General features: G+C 39.2%; 2 protein-coding genes across 2 annotated transcripts in view; one reads left to right on the top strand and one right to left on the bottom strand.

Annotated features, from left to right (window-relative positions):
* Positions 1-1,092: 1,092 nt before the first annotated feature.
* On the bottom strand, positions 1,093-1,479 carry LOC107466455 (egg cell-secreted protein 1.1-like). The gene has a single exon (XM_016085433.3). The coding sequence runs from the start codon at positions 1,477-1,479 to the stop codon at positions 1,093-1,095; it is 387 nt and encodes a 128-aa protein (XP_015940919.1).
* Positions 1,480-12,796: 11,317 nt separating this feature from the next.
* The window catches only part of LOC107466586 (3-isopropylmalate dehydratase large subunit, chloroplastic), a gene marked incomplete in the record, with an annotated part of 12,193 nt that continues 5,574 nt past the window's right edge, over positions 12,797-19,415 (top strand). The window contains 3 exon segments of the mRNA XM_016085584.3: positions 12,797-12,978; positions 13,116-13,253; positions 13,366-13,536. Of these exon segments, the coding sequence (XP_015941070.1) occupies positions 12,943-12,978; positions 13,116-13,253; positions 13,366-13,536 (345 nt within the window).

The following is a 19,415-nucleotide window of genomic DNA, read 5'->3' as shown; positions in this document are numbered from 1 at the left end:
TTTTAAAATTTTAGGTCAAAATATAATACCCCGTTTGATATTATGATTGTTAATTTAATATATTGGGGAAAGCTTCTTAATCTCCTTATTTTAGCCTCAACAAGGCAACACTGCATCTAGATTACATTGATTTAATAAATATATATAATAATGTCTAAAATTTTAGTAAACGTTTTTTTTTTCGGAAATATAAACTAGAGTAATTCTTTTGAAAGCTTTGTACATTGAAAATGGTGGTGACTTAAGAGTTTCAATTTTTCACTAGTACGCAACTATTTTATTTATAATTGTCAAAATCGAACTAATAATTAAATCAGTTATATTATTAAGTTACTGAGTTATTAGTTTATCTGATGAGTTATTGGTTGAACCAGTTAATTCGTTCTTACGTAAAAAAAATTATAAAATAATAAAAAAAATTAATTAGTTTATATCTTTTATACTATTATATACTATAAATATTTATTGAAAATAATAAGTGTTATACAATTATTAAAAGGAAAAATAAATGAGTATATAACTATTGTTAAATAAAAATATAATTAATTTATGAATAAATAAATTTATAACTAAAATCAAAATAAATTAAATAAAAATAAATTATTTGATGAAACTACATGTATTATAATTTGCATTTACATTAATAAGGTGCATTACATCCTAGTGGCGGTCAATGCTGCTTTTAACTTGGAGGAGAAGGGTCCGACCCCAATGGATCGTACCGTACGCGTTGGAGCTCAATCGACTGCAAAATACTGGTACATCTCAATCAGATCGATCTTCAACAAATTTGACCAATTTTTGTCGATTTAGAACAAATATGACCAGTTCGATTCTTCATTTTAAACGGTTCAAGCATCGAACAAATCGATCAGTTCGATCCGATTTTAACAATTATGATTTCACCTTAAATTTAGACTTTGTTTATAATCAACAAAAAGCAATTATAGATAGAGTATCTGGCCAAATTAGTTACTAATTAATAAAAAGCACCTGTATAATGTGCATAAAAAGTGAAGATATTAAACAAACTTATTCTTCAGTATTAGCATATGAATTATTCACCACATTGATTATTATTATTAAACTTCATTATGAAACTATTGCTGGTGGAGGAGCATGAGAAACCTCCCCATCACAAAAACCTTGCAAAATATCAGTCTCTTCATCGGTAAAACCTAGTGATCCAACAACATTAGGCCAACAATCATGTCCAACAACCCTAATCGCTTCGCAACAATCTTGGCCTAAGTATGTCTCCCCGTTGAGGAAAAACATGATGATTTCGCCGGTGCATGCTTGAAGTTGGAACAATGATTCCCAGCAGCTTGAACCCTCTAGCTTCAGCCGCAACGCGAGAGGCGACGACACGGCGGATGGGTTGGTAATGAGAGGTCTTGGCTCAGCCACGGGTGCTGATGAGGCCAATGCAGCCACAAGAGAAACAAGGATGATCAAGTTGGTTTCTGTGGAACCCATGATATTAGTGAGAGAGTAAGGTCTATTACCTTATATATATAGTTGGAAGAGTGTGTAACTGTAACGTATATAAATGTGAGGAGATACTCAAGAGTGTGAAAATTATTATATGGAGCAGTTAAATCGATAATGAAGGGTTATATTCATCATGCGTCCTTTCCAGTTCCAGGGGAAATTATTAGAGTTCATTTGATAAATACTTTTAGGGGTCTATATTCACTGAATTGTTGAAAAAATAAGGGAAAAAATTGATACATAAATTTATCTCATTAGTTATTCAACCACGTTCAATTTTGAAAGTTGTGAACAACGAACTACATTTGCAGATTCAATAATATCTTTATTTATTTTTATCTTTACCTATTTTAAACCTTAATTTCACCACAATCATTTTATCACCGTAGCTTCCGTGACGACGCTCATCTGTTGTTGCCCCGACGCACCTTTGCCCCTACTACCACGCCTCGTTGTCGCGTCTTCTCCTCTTCCAACAGGATGCGAGTACCTGCACGGCTGCTGCACCATCTCTATCCTTCACGAGTTTTATTCCATGCGTCCTCCCCGATGTCGCGTCCCTGCCCATACAGCGTGGTTGCTGCCGCAGCCTCAAGCCAGCGCCAATCATCCTTTCTGTAGCTCATTTTCAACGGCCAAGCCCGACCCAATCCATAACTGCAACACTATTCTCCCTACCATGAGTCTCCTGTGTTTTTATCGCGTTCCTATCTGTTTCTTTTTTCAAACCATATATTGGAGAGAGAAGAGATTGGAATTTTTTTAGTGATATTTAATAATGAACATCCACATCTTAGTATTAAAAATAACCATTCATATACATAGTAAAATGAATATTCTGCAGAGCATGTGTATGAAGAATCAAACAAATCAAGTAAAATGCCAATAGTATACTTAAATACTCAAATAAATATTCACTTTATTAGAAAAAAACATCCGGATACATAGTAAAATGAGCATCCGACTTAGTTAATAAGAAACAAGTAATAAGACAGTAGCTGCGAAGAGCATCAGAATCATGATATAGCAACAGGGCGGTAGCACAAGATTACGAAAAAGCAGTTTGACAAAAATAAAAAATATTTAAAATTAAGATTAAACTTAATTAATTTAAAGTTTAATTTTTAAAATTAAAATTAACTTTTTTTTATTGTGATTAAATTTAATTAATATAAAATTTGATTTTTAAAATTAAAATTAATTTTATTTTTTAATTTATTATTTACGTTGTTCAGAAGAAATATTATTCCCTTATACTTTCAAATCAGGATGTGTTCGTGTCTAAAATACTTCACATTTTAATTTGGTCCCCCTCCCCGAATAGCCAATATTATTCGGCCATCCATGTTTGGAATTTATATTGTGGAAGCAGATTTTCTTCCTGTAATAAAATTTGGCTACATTATGATTTTTATTCTTTATGTACTACCTTTGTGGTTTTACCAGAAAATGCTGTGAATGAAGATGCAAATCCATCTAATCCCGACAAATTTGTTGTCTGAGATCCTCAAAATGTTTAGTAGCTGAGAAAGTTTTGGCATTATAAATTCCATAAGTGTTAGAACAATTTTAATAGAATATTTTTGAGTATCATTTTTTACATTTATAATAATTAAACTGATTTAAAATTAAAATTTTATTTGATATAATATTTGAGATAGACTGTATCATTTAAAAAAAATCCTGCTACTTATATAATTTATTAAATGAATATTTAAATATTGTTATTATAAGAAATGACAAAAATTTATTCAAACTAAATAAGATGCATTTAGTTATAATTCTGTATTAATGTATGTTTGATCTATTTAACAAGGAAAAATATAGATAAATAATTAAGTAATTATCCAAATTAATTTCTAAGAGAATTTTAAAAGTTGACATTTTAATTCTTAAGAAAAATTAATACATAAATCAATCCTTAAGGTTTTATTCCGGCAGACAAATCAGTTTTTAATTCATTTTTTGATAGAGTAATTACCTAGATCAGTCCCAAAGATTTTAAAAACGGACATTTTAGTTCCTAAAAAAAATTAATATACAGATCAGTTCCAACGTTTTTCTCCATCAGATATAATAGTCCTCCATCCAAAAATAATAATAATAATAATAATAATAATAATTATTATTATTATTATTATTAATTGTACAATAATATTATATTATAATTTTTTTGTATTTTTTGAACAAAAATAATGATAAATTTATTCATTAAATTCTTATGTATGTACCCGACCCAGGGCGCGCTCGACTTATCTTCCATACACCGGTCAGGTCGGCACCCTCGGGGCAGCACCCAAAGCCCCGACCTGAAACTCGGAACGACTTGCTCTTCCCACGTGGATTAGGACAGCTCATGGTAGCCTCTCGGCCAATGGGCAAGGTCATTCATGGGCCCGCCCAATAGTATATAAGGGGAGATGTCAGCTCTTCAACCGAGGTACGTGACATTTTTACCTAATTCGGCCGCCACCTCGTACGGACACTGACTTGATCGTTGGAGTGTCCTTACAGGTGGCCACCCCCCTCGTCCTCTCCTCCTCCGGCATCATCAACCTTCCGTTCGTACCTCTACGCCTGCTCCAAGTCCACCTGGGATCCTGTTTGCACATCTCTCCACCCGAACACCCGAGATCACAAGGTAACGAACATTGGCGCCATCTGTGGGGACCTGGAGTAGACATGGAGCGACTCCCCACGTCGGAGGAGCTTCGTGAAGGGGGAGGGGCCCGCCTGAGTAGGGCGAGTTCGATGGCCCGCGTCGCCGAACACCCGCGGTCCTCCGTTCAGCCTAACCAGATCTACACCAAGACCCCCGAAAGATGCCCTTTCAGGGGGACGGGAGCCGATAGCGTCAAGATCATGCAAGAACTCAGACACATAGTACAAAACCTAGAACGGGAGCTGGCAGCGAGGAGTCGATCCCACGGAGACATCAGCCATTCCCGCGGCGACGCCAGCCAATCTCGTGCCCGCACTCGCTTCCCCTCCCGAAGCAGCCTATCTTGCACCCGCACCCGCTCCCCTTTTCGAAGGCATGAGAGCCGAGAAAGGAGCCCAACAAGACGCGAAGATGAAACACACACCCAAGCGACATCACGACCTACCCAAGGCGGATCCGAGGGCCACGGAGAGTCCCAAAAAGGGAAAGGCAAGAAACGGTTGGAACCCCTCATCATAGGAGCAACCCCTTTCCACCCCTCGAATCCTCGTCGATACTGGAGCTGACTCGAACATCCTATTCAGGAACGTGTTTGACGCCATGAGATTTAGAGAGTCTGACCTTAAAAGTCACCAACACGGTGTCATTGGGTTAGGCGACAACTATATAAAGCTCGACGGGACGATCTCCCTTCCAATCTGCCTTGGAGCCGGTGACACTAGGAGGTCGGTTATGGTAGACTTTGTAGTTCTCAAAGACTCCACGGCCTACAACATCATTCTAGAAAGAAAAATCATCAACGAATTTTTAGCCGTGATATGCACTAAATTCATAACAATGAAGTTTGTGCCGGACAAAGGAACTGTTGGCTCCATTAGGGGAGACTTAGAAGCGGCGGTCGCTTGCGGCAACGCCAGTCTCTCCCTAAGGAGAGAGTCTAAAAAGGCAGCCGGCGTATTCTTGGCAGACCTGGATGTAAGAATAGAAGACAAGTCAAGACCAGAATCGGAAGGGGATATGGAGAAGTTCCAGATAGGGAAGTCGGCAGAACAGTTCACCTTTATAAACAAAAATCTGCCCCATGAACTCAAGGGCCCCTTCATGGAAGTTGTAAGGGCAAACAGCGACCTCTTCGCATGGACGCCGTCAGACATGCCACGTTTGGACCCCGAGGTCATGTCCCACCGACTAGCCGTCAAACCAGACGCGAAGCCAGTAGCACAGCAGCGAAGAAAGATGTCCCAAGAAAGGGCCAATGAGGTCGCCAAACAAACAGTCGGGCTACTCAAAGCCCAGTTCATCAAAGAGCTCGAGTACTCGACATGGCTATCCAACGTCGTCTTGGTCAAAAAAGCAAGTGGAAAATAGAGAATGTGTAGGTTATAATCAGATCCCGATGCATCGGCCTGATGAGGGGAAGACGGCGTTCATAGCGCCAGGAGGCACTTATTGTTACAAGGTAATGCCATTTGGATTGAAGAACACGAGGGCCACCTACCAAAGACTGATGAGCAAGGTCTTCCATGACCTCATTGGTAAAATAGTAGAGGTTTACGTTGACGATATCTTGGTAAAAACAGCAAAGCCGAACAGTCTCATAGACGACCTCCAAGCTTTCTTCAAAGTGCTAAGGAAATTCAAAATGAGGCTCAATCCATTCAAGTGCACGTTTGCCATGGAGGTCGGGAAGTTCCTAGGCTTTATGATAACGCAACGGGGGGTAGAGGCTAACCCAGACAAGTGCAAAGCCGTCCTCAAAATGACAAGCCCAGGATGCGTAAAAGATGTGCAGCGACTCATCGAGAAGCTTACAGTTCTATCCCAGTTTCTCGGAGCCTCGGCGAAAAAAGTCCTCCCATTCTTCAACCTAATGAAGAAAGGAATCGTCTTCGAGTGGACCTTGGCTTCCAAAGAAGCATTCAGCCATTTCAAAAAGATACTCTCAGAACCACCCGTGCTCAGTAAATCTAGAGAAGGAGAACCTCTGTACCTATACCTAGCAGTAACCACACAGGCCATGGCGGCAGTTCTTGTTCGAGAAGAAGGTAAGACTCAGCGCCCAATATACTTCATCAGCAAAGTACTCCAAGGGGGCGGAGTTGAAATACACCAAGCTGGAAAAGCTAGCTTACGCCCTACTAACCTCGTCAAGAAGGCTCAAGCAATACTTCTAAGGACATGTGATCATCCTAAGAACTGACCAGGCCATTCGACAAGTCCTCTAGAAACCCGACCTCACAGGAAGAATGGTAGTATGGGCAGTAGAGTTGTCCCAATATGATTTGCAATACAAGCCCAGGCAAGCAATCAAAGCCCAAGCAATGGTAGATTTTCTGGTAGAGGTCACAAGAGAGGCACTCGACATACCGAACACACGGTGGAAGCTCCACGTAGACGGAGCATCCAACCAAACATTCGAAGGGGCCAGGATCATTCTCGAGAACCCGGTAGGGGTAGCTTACGAGCAGTCGATCAGGTTTGATTTTTCCGTCTCCAAAAACCAGGAAGAATACGAAGCACTAATAGGAGGGCTAATCCTAGCTAAAGAAGTCGGAGCGTCCAGGGTAGAAGTTAGTAGTGACTCCCAGATCGTTACATTCCAGATAAACGGCAGCTACCAGGCCAAGGACATACTACTACAAAAATACCTAGAAAAGGTAAAAGAGTTATGCAAAAGCTTCGAGGAAGTCATAATCCAGCATGTTCCTAGGGAAAGGAATGCCTGAGCAGACCTCCTCTCCAAGCTAGCGAGCACCAAGTCTGGGACAGGGAACAGGTCCCTAATCCAAGGACTAGCAACTAAACTAGCAATCATCTTATGCACAACCCAGACCCCAAACTCCCCTCATGGATAGACCCTATTTTCCGATACCTAGAACACGGCGAAACACCCCAAGACGAAAAGGAAGCACAAGCCACCAGGAGGGAAGCCCCCAAATATGTGATCATACAAGGGCAGTTGTACAAGCAAGGGCTCCACCAACCCTTGCTTAAATGCCTACGCCCCGACCAGATGGACAATGTCCTAAGCGAAGTCCATGAGGGGTGTTGTAGCCACCATATTGGAGGAAGGTCGCTGGCAAGAAAGATCATCCGAGCAGGGTATTACTGGCCCACAATGATGGTGAACGCTCAGGAGTTCGTTAGAAAATGCAAGAAATGTCAAGAAAATGCCAACTTCCACAAAGCCCGACCTGAGGAACTTAGCTCGATGATGGCACCCCGACCTTTCGCCCAATGGAGAGTCAACCTCTTAGGACCATTTTCACCCGGGCCAGGACAAATAAAATACTTGATAGTGGCCATAGACTACTACACCAAGTGGGTAGAAGCAGAATCACTAGCCAGCATATCCTCAGCATACTGTCAAAAATTTATGTGGAGGCAAGTGGTCACCAGGTTTAGAATCTCAGAGTCCGTCATATCAGATAATGGGACACAATTCACTGACAAGAAATTCAAAGAATTCCTCTCAGGGCTAGGAATCAAGCATAGGTTCTCCTCAGTCGAGCACCCCCAAAGCAACGGACAGGTAGAGGCAGCCAACAAAGTTGTCTTAAAAGGGCTGAAGAAGCGACTCGAAGGGAAGAAGGGATCATGGGCAGACGAGGTAGCCTCAGTCTTATGGTCTTACAGAACCTCTCCCCAATCATCTACAGACGAAACCCCCTTCCGACTCACATACGGGGTCGACGCGGTCATCCCAGTTGAAATAGGGGAGCCTAGTCCAAGATTACTCCTTGGGGGAGAAAACAAGGCAGTCAAGAAAGACCTGGTTGATGAAACAAGTCAAATTGCACACCTAACCGAAACAGCAATCAAGCAAAGAATAGACCTAAGGTACAATGGCAAAGTGCTAAAAAGAAGCCTCGGGGAAGGCGACATGGTCTTACGACGCAACGACATAGGGCTTCCAACACCAGGAGAAGGCAAGTTAGCCACGAACTGGGAAGGCCCTTACAGGGTGAGAGAAGTCCTTGGCAAAGGTGCATACAAGCTGGAAAGGCTGGATGGAAGCGAGGTGCCGAGGACATGGAACATGACAAACCTCAAAAGATTTTACTCATAAGGGAAGCGACCTGACGGTCTGACGACCTCACCTCACCCACCTTAACTATTTCCATTTTCTTTCGTTTCTATCTCCTTTAATTATGTATTACTTCACTCCTTTGTTTCAAGTTCTACATATGCATATATAATAACTCTGTCTTTTGCAAGATTTATGCAAAAATACGACAAAACGGCAAAAATGACGAGCGATCGACCTGACGGAATCCCGGGACTGATCACCCGGGAAACCAGGGACCCAAAGCTAAAAACAACTAATGGCAAAAAATGACAGAAACGGTAAATACCATAAAAATGGTAAATCAAAAGGCCACGACGGCCCGGATAAGCAAAAACAATAAAGTAGGCAAAGCCACGATGGCCCGAACAAGCGAACAATTATCTAAAATGGCCTAATTAAAATGAAACGTCAAAGTGTTCGTTACAACCAAAGGCACCCTAAAAGGCCCAAAAGTTAAAGAAAAATTACAAGGACAAAAGCAAGGAGTACAAAAGCTAAAAAGAAGAACCCATCTCAAGGCTTGAGGATGTCAACAATCTTCCCGTCCTCAACAATCTTGAGAGCACCCACCTGTGAGAGATCGAGGTCGGGAGCCAGCACAGCAACCTGAAGCTTAATCCCTTCCTCAGTCAGCTTGACGGCCTCCCGAACCCCTTAGCAATCTCCTTATTCTTCTTCTTCAGGGCGGCTGCTTCCTGGCGGGCAGCCGTTGCCGAGCTCTCCGCCAATTTTAGCTTTTCCTCCAAGTCTTTGATCTTTTTCTCCGCAGCAGCAGTCTCACCATGGGAAGCGTTCAAATCTTTCATCAAGGCGATGTCCCGCTCCACCAACCTATTGATTTCCTTATCATCTTCCTTGGCCTTCTCCTCCTGCTCAGATAACTTCTTCTTCAGAGACTCCTCCCGAGACCTTGAGTTAGTCAGATCCTTCTGGGAGTTCCGAAACTTCCCCTCCATAACATGAAAGTTCCCCAGGACAGGCTCCACCTTCTTAGCAATAGCAGCAGCACGGAGGAGACTACGGTAGATCCACCTAGCCTGACCCACAAGGTCGGCATCTCGGAAGTAATCTTCGGTGCCAGGAAGCAGTTGGGACTCAATGAAACCCCCAGCATCAAAGTTCTTTTCCATGATGCAGAGGGCCTTCCTCAAATCCCGCTTCCTCTTCTTTGGGTTGCCAACAACCTACAGCTTATCGTCAGCAGACCCCAAGTCCTGCTCCAGATGAACCTCCTCCTCTACACTTGGGTTCATCGGAGTGTTCCCAAGAGGAACCTCCGCCGCCTCCGCTTGATCAGCCCCAGCAACCTGACCACTAGTCTCCCCGGCAGCCTCCTGATCCGGACTCACCGAAGGGGTTGCCGAGGAGTCCTCATCCCCATCATCGCTATCACGGATGAGGTCCATCAGCTGAGCCAGGGTAGTCTTCCCACCAGCCATGGAAACTACAAGCAAAAACGCAAAGGCATGAGCAGCGGGAAAGTAAAAAAAAACTAAGCAAAAATATAAGAAAAATGAACTTACCAACATACGACCGACTGGTCTCCCGGTCCCCCATAACCATATGAGGATTAAGGTTTTTCTCGCCAAAAATAGCCAACAAGATGTCGGCAATGTTACGATCCTCCGGGCTCAACCAGTCATAGGATATTTTTATTAAGTAATCAGATCCCGCCCCAAAGCTCCAGTAGGTCGGGATCCGCCTTTCCCCCTCGGCAGTTAGCCAGAAGAGCTAATGACCTTCAACTGGCCTAACCTTGAAGAAGGTAGACTTAAAACCATCGAAAGAATCTTCAAAAAGGCCAAAGATCATGCGGCCTTGCTGAGCCCTAAAGGACATATATCCCTTTTTCGTCTTCCCCTTCTGAGAAGGGTTCGTAAGAAGAAAGAGGTAAAGGAAAACGCTCACAGAAATTGGGAGCTCCAGGTACTCGCAAACCATCTCGAAGCACCGGATGGCAGCCCAGCTGTTCGGATGCAGTTGCGATGGAGCGACGTCACAATGGTTCAGCAAACCCATGACGAAAGGAGAAAAAGGCAAGCGAACTCCCAGGGTCGTGAACATGATTTATAAACCCACAACCAGTCGACAACCCGTGGAGCTGCCAGGTTCTTTTGGCAGACACGCTCCCAATCGGCCGGAACATAAACTTGGTACAACGCCTCCTTAGGCCCCCCTCCACACAAGAGCCCGGCTTGGCGAAGATCCTGAAGGCTCTCCTTTGTGACCTTAGAAGGGGTGTCCCTCACATCAAAAGTAACCCATGCGTAATGATCGAAAAAATCGGCCAGCAGTCGCTGAGCCAAGTTTGGAAGCATGGGGCATTCAGCCATACCTACAGCGGGGGCACCACTTAGTCAGAACGGGAGGTCAGAAACCCTATCAGTAAGAAAAACAAACTACAACTCCTTAAATCACCCCCTACGCTAACCCAGCACTAACCCAGAACCCAAGCAAAAATCTAAGTAAAACCCAGTGGTGCCCCCTCTAAAGGAAGAAGCAACAAGAACAAGCAAGAAACCCATGTATGCATAGAGGAAAATGCACAAAGAAGAACAACACACAACTCAAAAGGAAAAAGCAAAGCAAAGAGAAAACCATAAAAAATAACGTACCAGGAAAGTGCAGAAAGGTTGAAGGAAGGATCCAAAGAAAAGAAGGAGCACTGGAAGAAAGAAGAAATTAGAAGCAGCAGCAGCGCGAGAGAGCAAGAAGAAGAAAAATAGAAGATTAGAGTTATGGGGAGGTTACAAGACAAAAATAGGGAAAAAATGTAACCGTCGAGGAAGAGTACCAAAAGGCAGGGCCATATCCGCCATTTCACATGGATTTCAAATCATGAAATGATGGGCATTTAAGGCCCAGCGCAAAAGCCAAAGAGGCAGCGTTAAAAGCAAGATAACCACGCGTGAGAAACACGAAGCGCCATCAATGAGCTCCCGAGAAGGAGAACACATCCCATCCCGGCGAGTGGGACAAACGCGCCTAGTCACGAGTCCCAAACCTCGAGGCTGGCGCGTTGGGGGCACTGTTACAGACTGCTAAATGTCCAACCCAGCTAGCCGCCAGGTTGGGGCACCACCCCTGACCCAGGCCCAATCCACTTACGACAAGAAGAATCCGACGGGTCGGGTGCTAACACCCGACCCGGGGAGCGCCTGGCTTATCTTCCATACACCGGTCGGGTCAGCACCCTCAGAGCAGCACCCGAAGTCCCGACCCGAAGCCCGGAACGACCTGCTCTTTCCACGTGGACTAGGACAGCTCATGGCAGCCTCTCGGCCAATGGGCAAGGTCATTCATGGGCCCGTCCAACAGTATATAAGGGAAGATGTCAACTCTCCCCCCGAAGTATGTGACACTTTTACCTAATTCGGCCGCTACCTCGTACGGATACTGACTTGATCGTTGGAGTGTCCTTGGAGGTGGCCACCCCCCTCGTTCTCTCCTCCTCCGGCATCATCAACCTTCCGTTTGTACCTCCACGCTCGCTCCAAGTCCATCCGAGATCCCGTTTGCCCATCTCTCCACCCAAACACCCGAGATCGCAAGGTAACGAACAGAATCAAATCCCATTACCAAATTGTGCAAATTTTTTTAATAATCAATATGTGTTTCTTGTAAATTCTCAAAGAAATTTAAGGATTATTTTTTCTAATTTTTAATTATATAGCATATTTTTGTCCAAATTCTTGTGAAAATATTTTAAGAAGATTTTATATTTATATAGTCAAGTATATTTAGGTTTATAAAGCAGTTTTACTTTTAACTAACTGAAGTACCATACATCTAATTTTTAATCAAAATAAGAGCAATCACATCCATCTAATCACTTAAGATGCTTTTTAATTTTGGTATTGTGGTTCGAGTGGTGTTATTTAATAATTTTAAGACGATGTATCTTTTTTATGTAAAAATCATAAATTTGACTTTGTAATTTTAAAATTTTTTTAAAACAAGCAAATTTGAGGATTAATTTTTTTATTTTAAATTTTTTTAAAATACAAATCTAATCTACAAATTTGTATTTTAGTATTAAAATATTTAAATGTGTAAATATAGTAGAAAAAAATTTATTTCAATATAAATTGAACCTTTTAATTTATGTACTATGAGATCAAATCTTCAGATTTTTTTATAAAATTTATTATTCTTCAAATCTAAAGGTCTAATTTATTATTTAAAATTAAAATTAAAATCTATACAAAAAAAAAATACACTAATTAACCATTACAATAAATTACACATAATTTTTTTTCATTTAAAAAAAAATTAGCCCACATAAGAATTTCTGATTCATCAACTTATTTGGCTGAGCAGTGAATAGCTTTACGGATATGACTTTTGCCAATTTTTGAAAAGTATCCATGGAATGGGAAGCCAAATTGATGTTTTCTACCCTCCTTAATGTAGATTGTTACACTTGGCTTCTGTACTCTGTTTCATTCAACGAAGGTGAAAAGAAATATCCCGTCACACTAAAATAATCATTGTGTATTTTGACTCCTACATCTGGACATCATATAGTATGTAAATTATTGCCTTAAACCATTTGATCCCAGCATCAAAATTCTTTTTGTTCTTTACTTCTCACCAAATTTCTCTCAAGAAAAAGAAAATAACACTTCTTATATTTCTCCCTATAACACTATACAATATATGATTATTTGATTATCCAACTTGTTCTGCCTATATTAGCTACAGTGTTATTTCACTCATGGCTCTCATTTCTTCACCATTCATTACTAGCAAGGTCTAATATCCCTAAGTAGTTACCATATATTTCAAATTCCAAGTTCTTGAACTTTTATAGAGCTGAATATATAACTAGCAGAAATTTATAATTTTGATTAATATTTATTATTTTGTGTGTATAACTTTTGGTGGCAGAATGGTTTGTGTGTGGTTGACTTTCATTCATCTTCATCGTTTGTCACTGATTTGAGATGCAAGAAGACAAGATCAAAGAAGATTGTTTCTGTTGTGTCAACTCAGCAGAACAAACGCAACCCTTCTTCATATGGCTCAGTTAGTTTCATTCAACTCTTTACTTCAAATTATTGAAGCTATTAAGCTAAATATAAGCTAACTATAATTAAGTACTAAGGGTGAGTTCTTTTTGGTTGATGGTGCACCTAAGGCGAAAATTGGCTTGACTACAACAGAGAAGATACTGGCGAGAGCTTCGGAAAAAGGTATGGTGAATCCGGGTGAGAACGTGTGGGCTAATGCAGATGTTTTGATGCTCAATGACCTTACTTGTCCTGCTGTCTCTGATATCTTCAAGAGAGAGTTTGGCAACAATGCTAAGGTATCTTCTTTTGTGACTCCACAATTCATTGATACTGGATATGTCTTTATGTGAATGATAATAGTTAAAATATTGACACACAGAGATGGGTCTGGTGAAAAAGAGGGGGTATAAGGGTATTTGTTCTTTTAGAAGTTTAAAAACAAATTAATAAGTACATATAGATTAATATATTTTGCTCCTATTATTATATTATCTTTGTTCTCATTAAAATTTCAGTCTTGGTATGCATTTAATTTTTTTTGCAGCCAAGTTTAATTAAGTTGATCCAAATCTAATAAAAATCACTTTCATTACACGTAACGTGCACACACGCACATTTCGCTAATTTATATTATTTTTTATCTTTGCGTTTCTTTTTTCTTTTCGCATTCTTCCTTTTTTTTGTGGCGTTTTTTCTTCTTCTTCGCATGTTTTCTCTCAATTGTTATTTTTTTATTATTATGTTTTTTTTTTTCATTTTCTTTCTAGTAATTTTGTAGTATTGATTTTTTTTTTATTTAGAAAATTCTACTGTGCTTACACTGAAAATAAACATGTGATGCTAATAAGAAGTGGTGCATTATTAGGCTGCCACTTGTATGAAGAATGAAACAAGTTCTGGTACGGCCATTATGATGGAGGACAAAGAATCCTATTTCCGTTATGTTTATGGTAATTAATTAGATAATTAGTTGTTATATAATAAAAATAGATTGGGCTCACAAAAAACCATAGAAATTGGGACTTTTGTTCCTCGGGAAAAGCATATTGGGAAATCTGCTAAAACTATAATTCGGCCTCTGATTTATTACCATGACCCAAAAAAAAAAACGTAGTGCTAATATAATAAATTATTCAAAATATTTTTTTACTCTTTAATATATATGTTTAATCATTTCTTATTATGTGAGTCTCCAACCAATAACCAGATAGCAATAATATTAATATAGAGATTGTTATTTTTACGGAGAGAGATCAAGTGAAACTTTTTTATATGTCATGAATAAATATTTTTTCTTTAAAATTATCAAATTTTTATTTCTATTTTTATCCATTTATTTGATTTTATGTTCCTTTTTATTTCATCAAATTTTCTCTTCAAAACTTACAAGTATAAAATAGCAAATTATTAACTTCTAAGTCCAGAAAATTGAAAATTTTTTTTCCAGCGCCATAACCAAATCCTAAATGAACCACAATTATTTGACACATAAAAATTGATGTTCTTAAAACATTAAAATGGAAATAAAGTTTTTTATTTTTACATAATTTTACTTCTGGGTTAATGACGTAGTTGGTGCACAATTAATGGGCTCAGGTGTGTGATGTTGATCCAAGGGAGCAAGATAAATAAAAAATAAAGAGGGTCAAAAAAATAAAGAATGTCCCAAAAAATTCGAAAGGGCTAGATAAGAGGAATAAAAGCCCTAATTTCCATGGTTTTTTGCAGACCCAATCCATTTTTATTATGCAACAACTAATTATCTAATTAATTACTATAAACATAACGGAAATAGGATTCTTTATCCTCCATCATAATGGCCGTACCAGAATCTGTTTCATTCTTCATATAGGTGGCAGTCTAATAATGCACCACCTCTTATCAGCATCATATGCTTATTTTCAGTGTAAGCACAGTAGAATTTTTCTTTTTATTTTATTCCTTCTAAGAGAACGAAACAAAAAGAATTATGAAAAAATGAATTAAAAAGAAAATAATGAAGAACAAGCAGCAAGAAAAAGCTTTGAATTATATAAAACTTATCAAAATAAAAATATACCGAAATTTTTTTAATAAATACACATAAATTTCTTAGATTTTACACCGAAATTTTGCTACAAAAGCACAAAAATATATTATTTAATGCTGTATTTTTTTCTTCTTTTTTCCCTTATTTCTTTCTTTCTTTTAGTTGAATGAATGTAGGTTTATTTTCTTTTAGTAATTTTGCTGTAGTATGTGTTTCTTCTTTTTTATGTTTTTATTCTTGTTAAGAGAGTAAAACAAAAAAAAATTAAGAAGGTAAAACAAGAAGAAAAAGATAAATAAAAAAAGATTATGATAAAAAAGAAGAAGAAAAATAAGGAACAGAAGATGAGGAGGAGAAAAATAAAGAGTTTTGAATTATACAAAACTTATCAGAATAAAAATATATTGAAATTTCTTAACAAATACACATAAATTTCTTAGTTTTTATACTGAAACTTTGCTACAAAAGCACAAAAATATCTTCTTTAATGCTACATTTTTTTTTCTTTTTCTTCTTTTTTTTATTTCTTTCTTTTTTTTTTAGTTGTGAATGTAGGTTCATTATTTTTATTCGTGTTAAGAGAGTAAAACAAGAAAAAATTTGAGAAGGTGAAACAAGAAAGAAAAGATGAATAACAAAAAAAAAAGATGATGATGATGATGAAAAAGAAGAAGAATAAGAAGCAGTTGCAAGACTTAGAGTAATTTATCATGGTCTAATGCAAGTAGTTATGGACTGATTAACGTACACTTTAGTACTGGGACATCTCATTAGCAAGTTAATGTGCAGGAATAATCAGATAAATTATGTGTTTTTTGGTCAGGTTTTAGATAATATTCTCTCTCACCTTTAAGAAGGAAGAGTTGGACCCTTTATCATTGTGCTAAGTTTTAAATTATGCAAAATTTATCAAAATAAAAATACATCGAAATTTTTTAATAAATACACATAAATTTCTTAGTTTTTACACTGAAATTACTTAATGATTGTGACACGTAAACTTAGTTCGAAAACAAGTACATAAACAAGACTGAATCATGAACCAAAACACATCCAAATTAATTTTGGATCAGACAATAATGTCATTAATAATGACCAAAATTCAAGGATAATGATAATAATAACAATAATAACGATAAAGAAGATGATGATGACAATAATGATGATGATAATGACGATATAATGATAACGATAATGATGATGATGGAGAAGGAGGAGGAGAAAAATGAATGAAAAGAAGAAATCAAATGGAAAAAGGGAAGAAGAGGAGGAGAAGATAACGATGGTGGTGGTGACGATGATAACGAAAGAAAAAAAAAGAAAAAAGAAGAAGAAAAACAGCAACTGAGATGTTAGTGAGGAGGAGGAGGAGGAAACAGAAGAAGAAAGAGAAGGAGGATGAGAAGGAAACAAAAGACACATAATTTAAAAAGCGGTTATAACAACTTGGTTAGATTTAGTTAAGTATTTGTTTGGATGTAGAGCTTTATTCTTAAAATTTATGTTAAAAGAAATTTTATATTATTAAATTTAACATAAAATAAAACTAATCAAGTAATTAATTACTGATCTGAAACTTAATTTTTTAAACATAAATGAAATTATTAAGTTTTTTTTTAAAATTGGTTAAGATGAGAAAGAATGTTATTTATCTATTAATTAATATTTTTAAATTGATAATAGGGTAAAAAACTGAAATGAGCCAAGTAGAGCTCAAATTTACCTAAATCAGCCAAATGAAAAATCAATACATGAATCAACCAGGACGAATTAATATATAATTCGAATCAATATGATTCGAATTTGATTTGAACGTAATTCGAATCAATATGATTCGAATTACTAGGAACGCCAAAAATGAATGAAGTTCGAAACAAGTTGTTTCGAATTACAACTATAGAATTCGAATTTAGTTAATTCGAATTACTAGGAGAAGCATTGTTTAGTAATTCGAATCAAGTTGATTCGAATTACAAGAGTTTTGGCTATATAAGAAGTTCGAACCTAGTTCATTTGAATCACTTTGTCATTCTCCAACCCCACCAAATCTCAAAGAAAATGACCAACATTCGGGCTGAGTAAGACCAGAGCGGCATTTTCAGTCGATGGGGGACGATCCGGGGAGGCTTTATCATTTGGATGGGACCAGCGTTCAGTACGAGCTTGACCAGAGCGGCTGTTTCTGTCGATGGGGGACGATCCGGGAAGGCTTTATCGTCTGGATGGAGTAGCTCATATCGCCGGTGTTATCAACGACGAGGTTAGTGGTTTATGAAAGCGGTTTATGATAATGGTATTTGTTAAAGGGTTTTTAGAATGGTTTATGTTACTGTTAGTGGTTTATGATAGTGGTTTAGGAAAATAGTGTAGGGTAGTGGTTTTTGTTGATGGTTTTTGTTAATGGTTTTTGTTAATGGTTTTGTTTTAGCGGTTTATTGTAAATGGTTTTTGGATAGTGGTTTAGGAAATTAGTGTAGGGTAGTGGTATTTGTTGATGGTTTTTGTTAATGGTATTTGGTAATGGTTTATTGTTGATGGTTTTTGTTAATGGTTTTTGTGAATGGTGTTGTTTTAGCGGTTTATTGTTAATGGTTTTAGTTGATGGTTTTTGTTAATGGTTTTTGTTAATAGTTTTTGTTAATGGTTTATTGTTGATGGTTTTTGTTAATGGTTTAGGTGAATGGTTTTGTTTTAGCGGTTTATTGTTAATGGTTTTTGTTAATGGTTTTCCTTAACAGTTTATTGTTGATGTTTTTTGTTTATTGTTTTGTGTTAATGGTTTTGTTTTAGCGGTTTATTGTTAAGGGTTTTTGTTAATGGTTTTTCTTATGTTAGTGGTTTAGGGTGCTTCTGTTCTAATTATGCGTTTTATGTAATGGCCAGCCTCGTCGTTGCATATCCAGTGTTAGGCGGCAACAGGGGATGCGTCTTGATGAGAGGTATGTCCCGTACTTGCAGATGGCGGGACTTTACCATCTTGCGAGACTCAATGACAGATGGTTCCGACTAGACGAGCCCCTAGTCAGCGCATTCGTCGAGAGGTGGCGGCCTAAGACGCACACCTTCCACATGCCGTTCGGAGAGTGCACTATCACGCTTCAGGATGTCGCATACCAGCTGGGGTTGCCAGTCGACGGAGATTATGTTAGTGGTTGCCTTACGGACTTCCACATTTACATTGAGGGTGGGAGACCTGCTTGGCAGTGGTTCCAGGAGTTGCTTGGTGTTTTACCGCCGGAGAACCAGGTGCAGAAATTCGCAGTCAACTGCACCTGGTTTCAGGAGACATTCGGGGAGTGTCCAGATGGGGCAGATGAGGAGACAGTTAGGCGATTTGCCCGGGCCTACATCATGATGTTATTGGGTACGCAGCTGTTTGCCGACAAGTCCGGCAATCGTATACACATCAGATGGCTACCAATGCCGGGCTGTTCTCAGGTTGGCCTCGATACACTTTACTAGGTATTGACTGAATTGTTGTCCAGTACCCAGCTGAGCCTCGGCCTCCCTCCCCTTACGGACAAATAGCTCAGCAAGCCTTCCGTATGTGGCCTTCACCAGGGAGCATACAGGGAGGTTTCTAACCCCCTTCAGGATTGAGTTGACACACTCCGAAATATTGGTCGTCATGTGCCCGAATCTCCGACCCTCATCACAGTGCTGTGTCCACAACGAATACTCGATTCGGTTCGCCCAATCACACATTGCCGGATTCTCAAAGCGCAGAATGTCAAACCAGTAGTCGAACTCCACCTCGGTCTTGGCATATGCGGCGTTAACAAGAAGCCTCCGGGCATCTTTTCCCTTGAACGTCAAGGCAAAATTCGCTGCAACGTGTCGAATGCAGAAAGCCCGGTACGCAGCAGGCGGTAGCCATCCCCCATCCGGAGCCTCGAGGGCTGCCTTTATGCCGTTGTGCCTATCTGAAATAACTAACAGACCCGGCTGAGGTGTCACGTGCTCACGGAGGTGGGAAAGAAAGAAAGACCATGACTCAGCATTCTCACCCTCAACTAGTGCAAATGCCACGGGGAGGATGTTCGAGTTTCCGTCTTGTGCAATGGCGACTAGCAGTGTTCCCCCATACTTCCCATATAAATGGGTGCCATCAATACTCACCAAAGGCTTGCAATGACGGAATGCCTG

Source organism: Arachis duranensis, chromosome 9 (genome assembly GCF_000817695.3).
Source record: "Arachis duranensis cultivar V14167 chromosome 9, aradu.V14167.gnm2.J7QH, whole genome shotgun sequence".
NCBI lineage: Eukaryota > Viridiplantae > Streptophyta > Magnoliopsida > Fabales > Fabaceae > Arachis > Arachis duranensis.
This window is presented reverse-complemented; position numbering and strand designations above follow the sequence as displayed.

Bases quoted from the DNA above. Each gene is read 5' to 3' on its own strand.
- LOC107466455 (XM_016085433.3), bottom strand. From the start codon at position 1,479: ATGGGTTCCACAGAAACCAACTTGATCATCCTTGTTTCTCTTGTGGCT.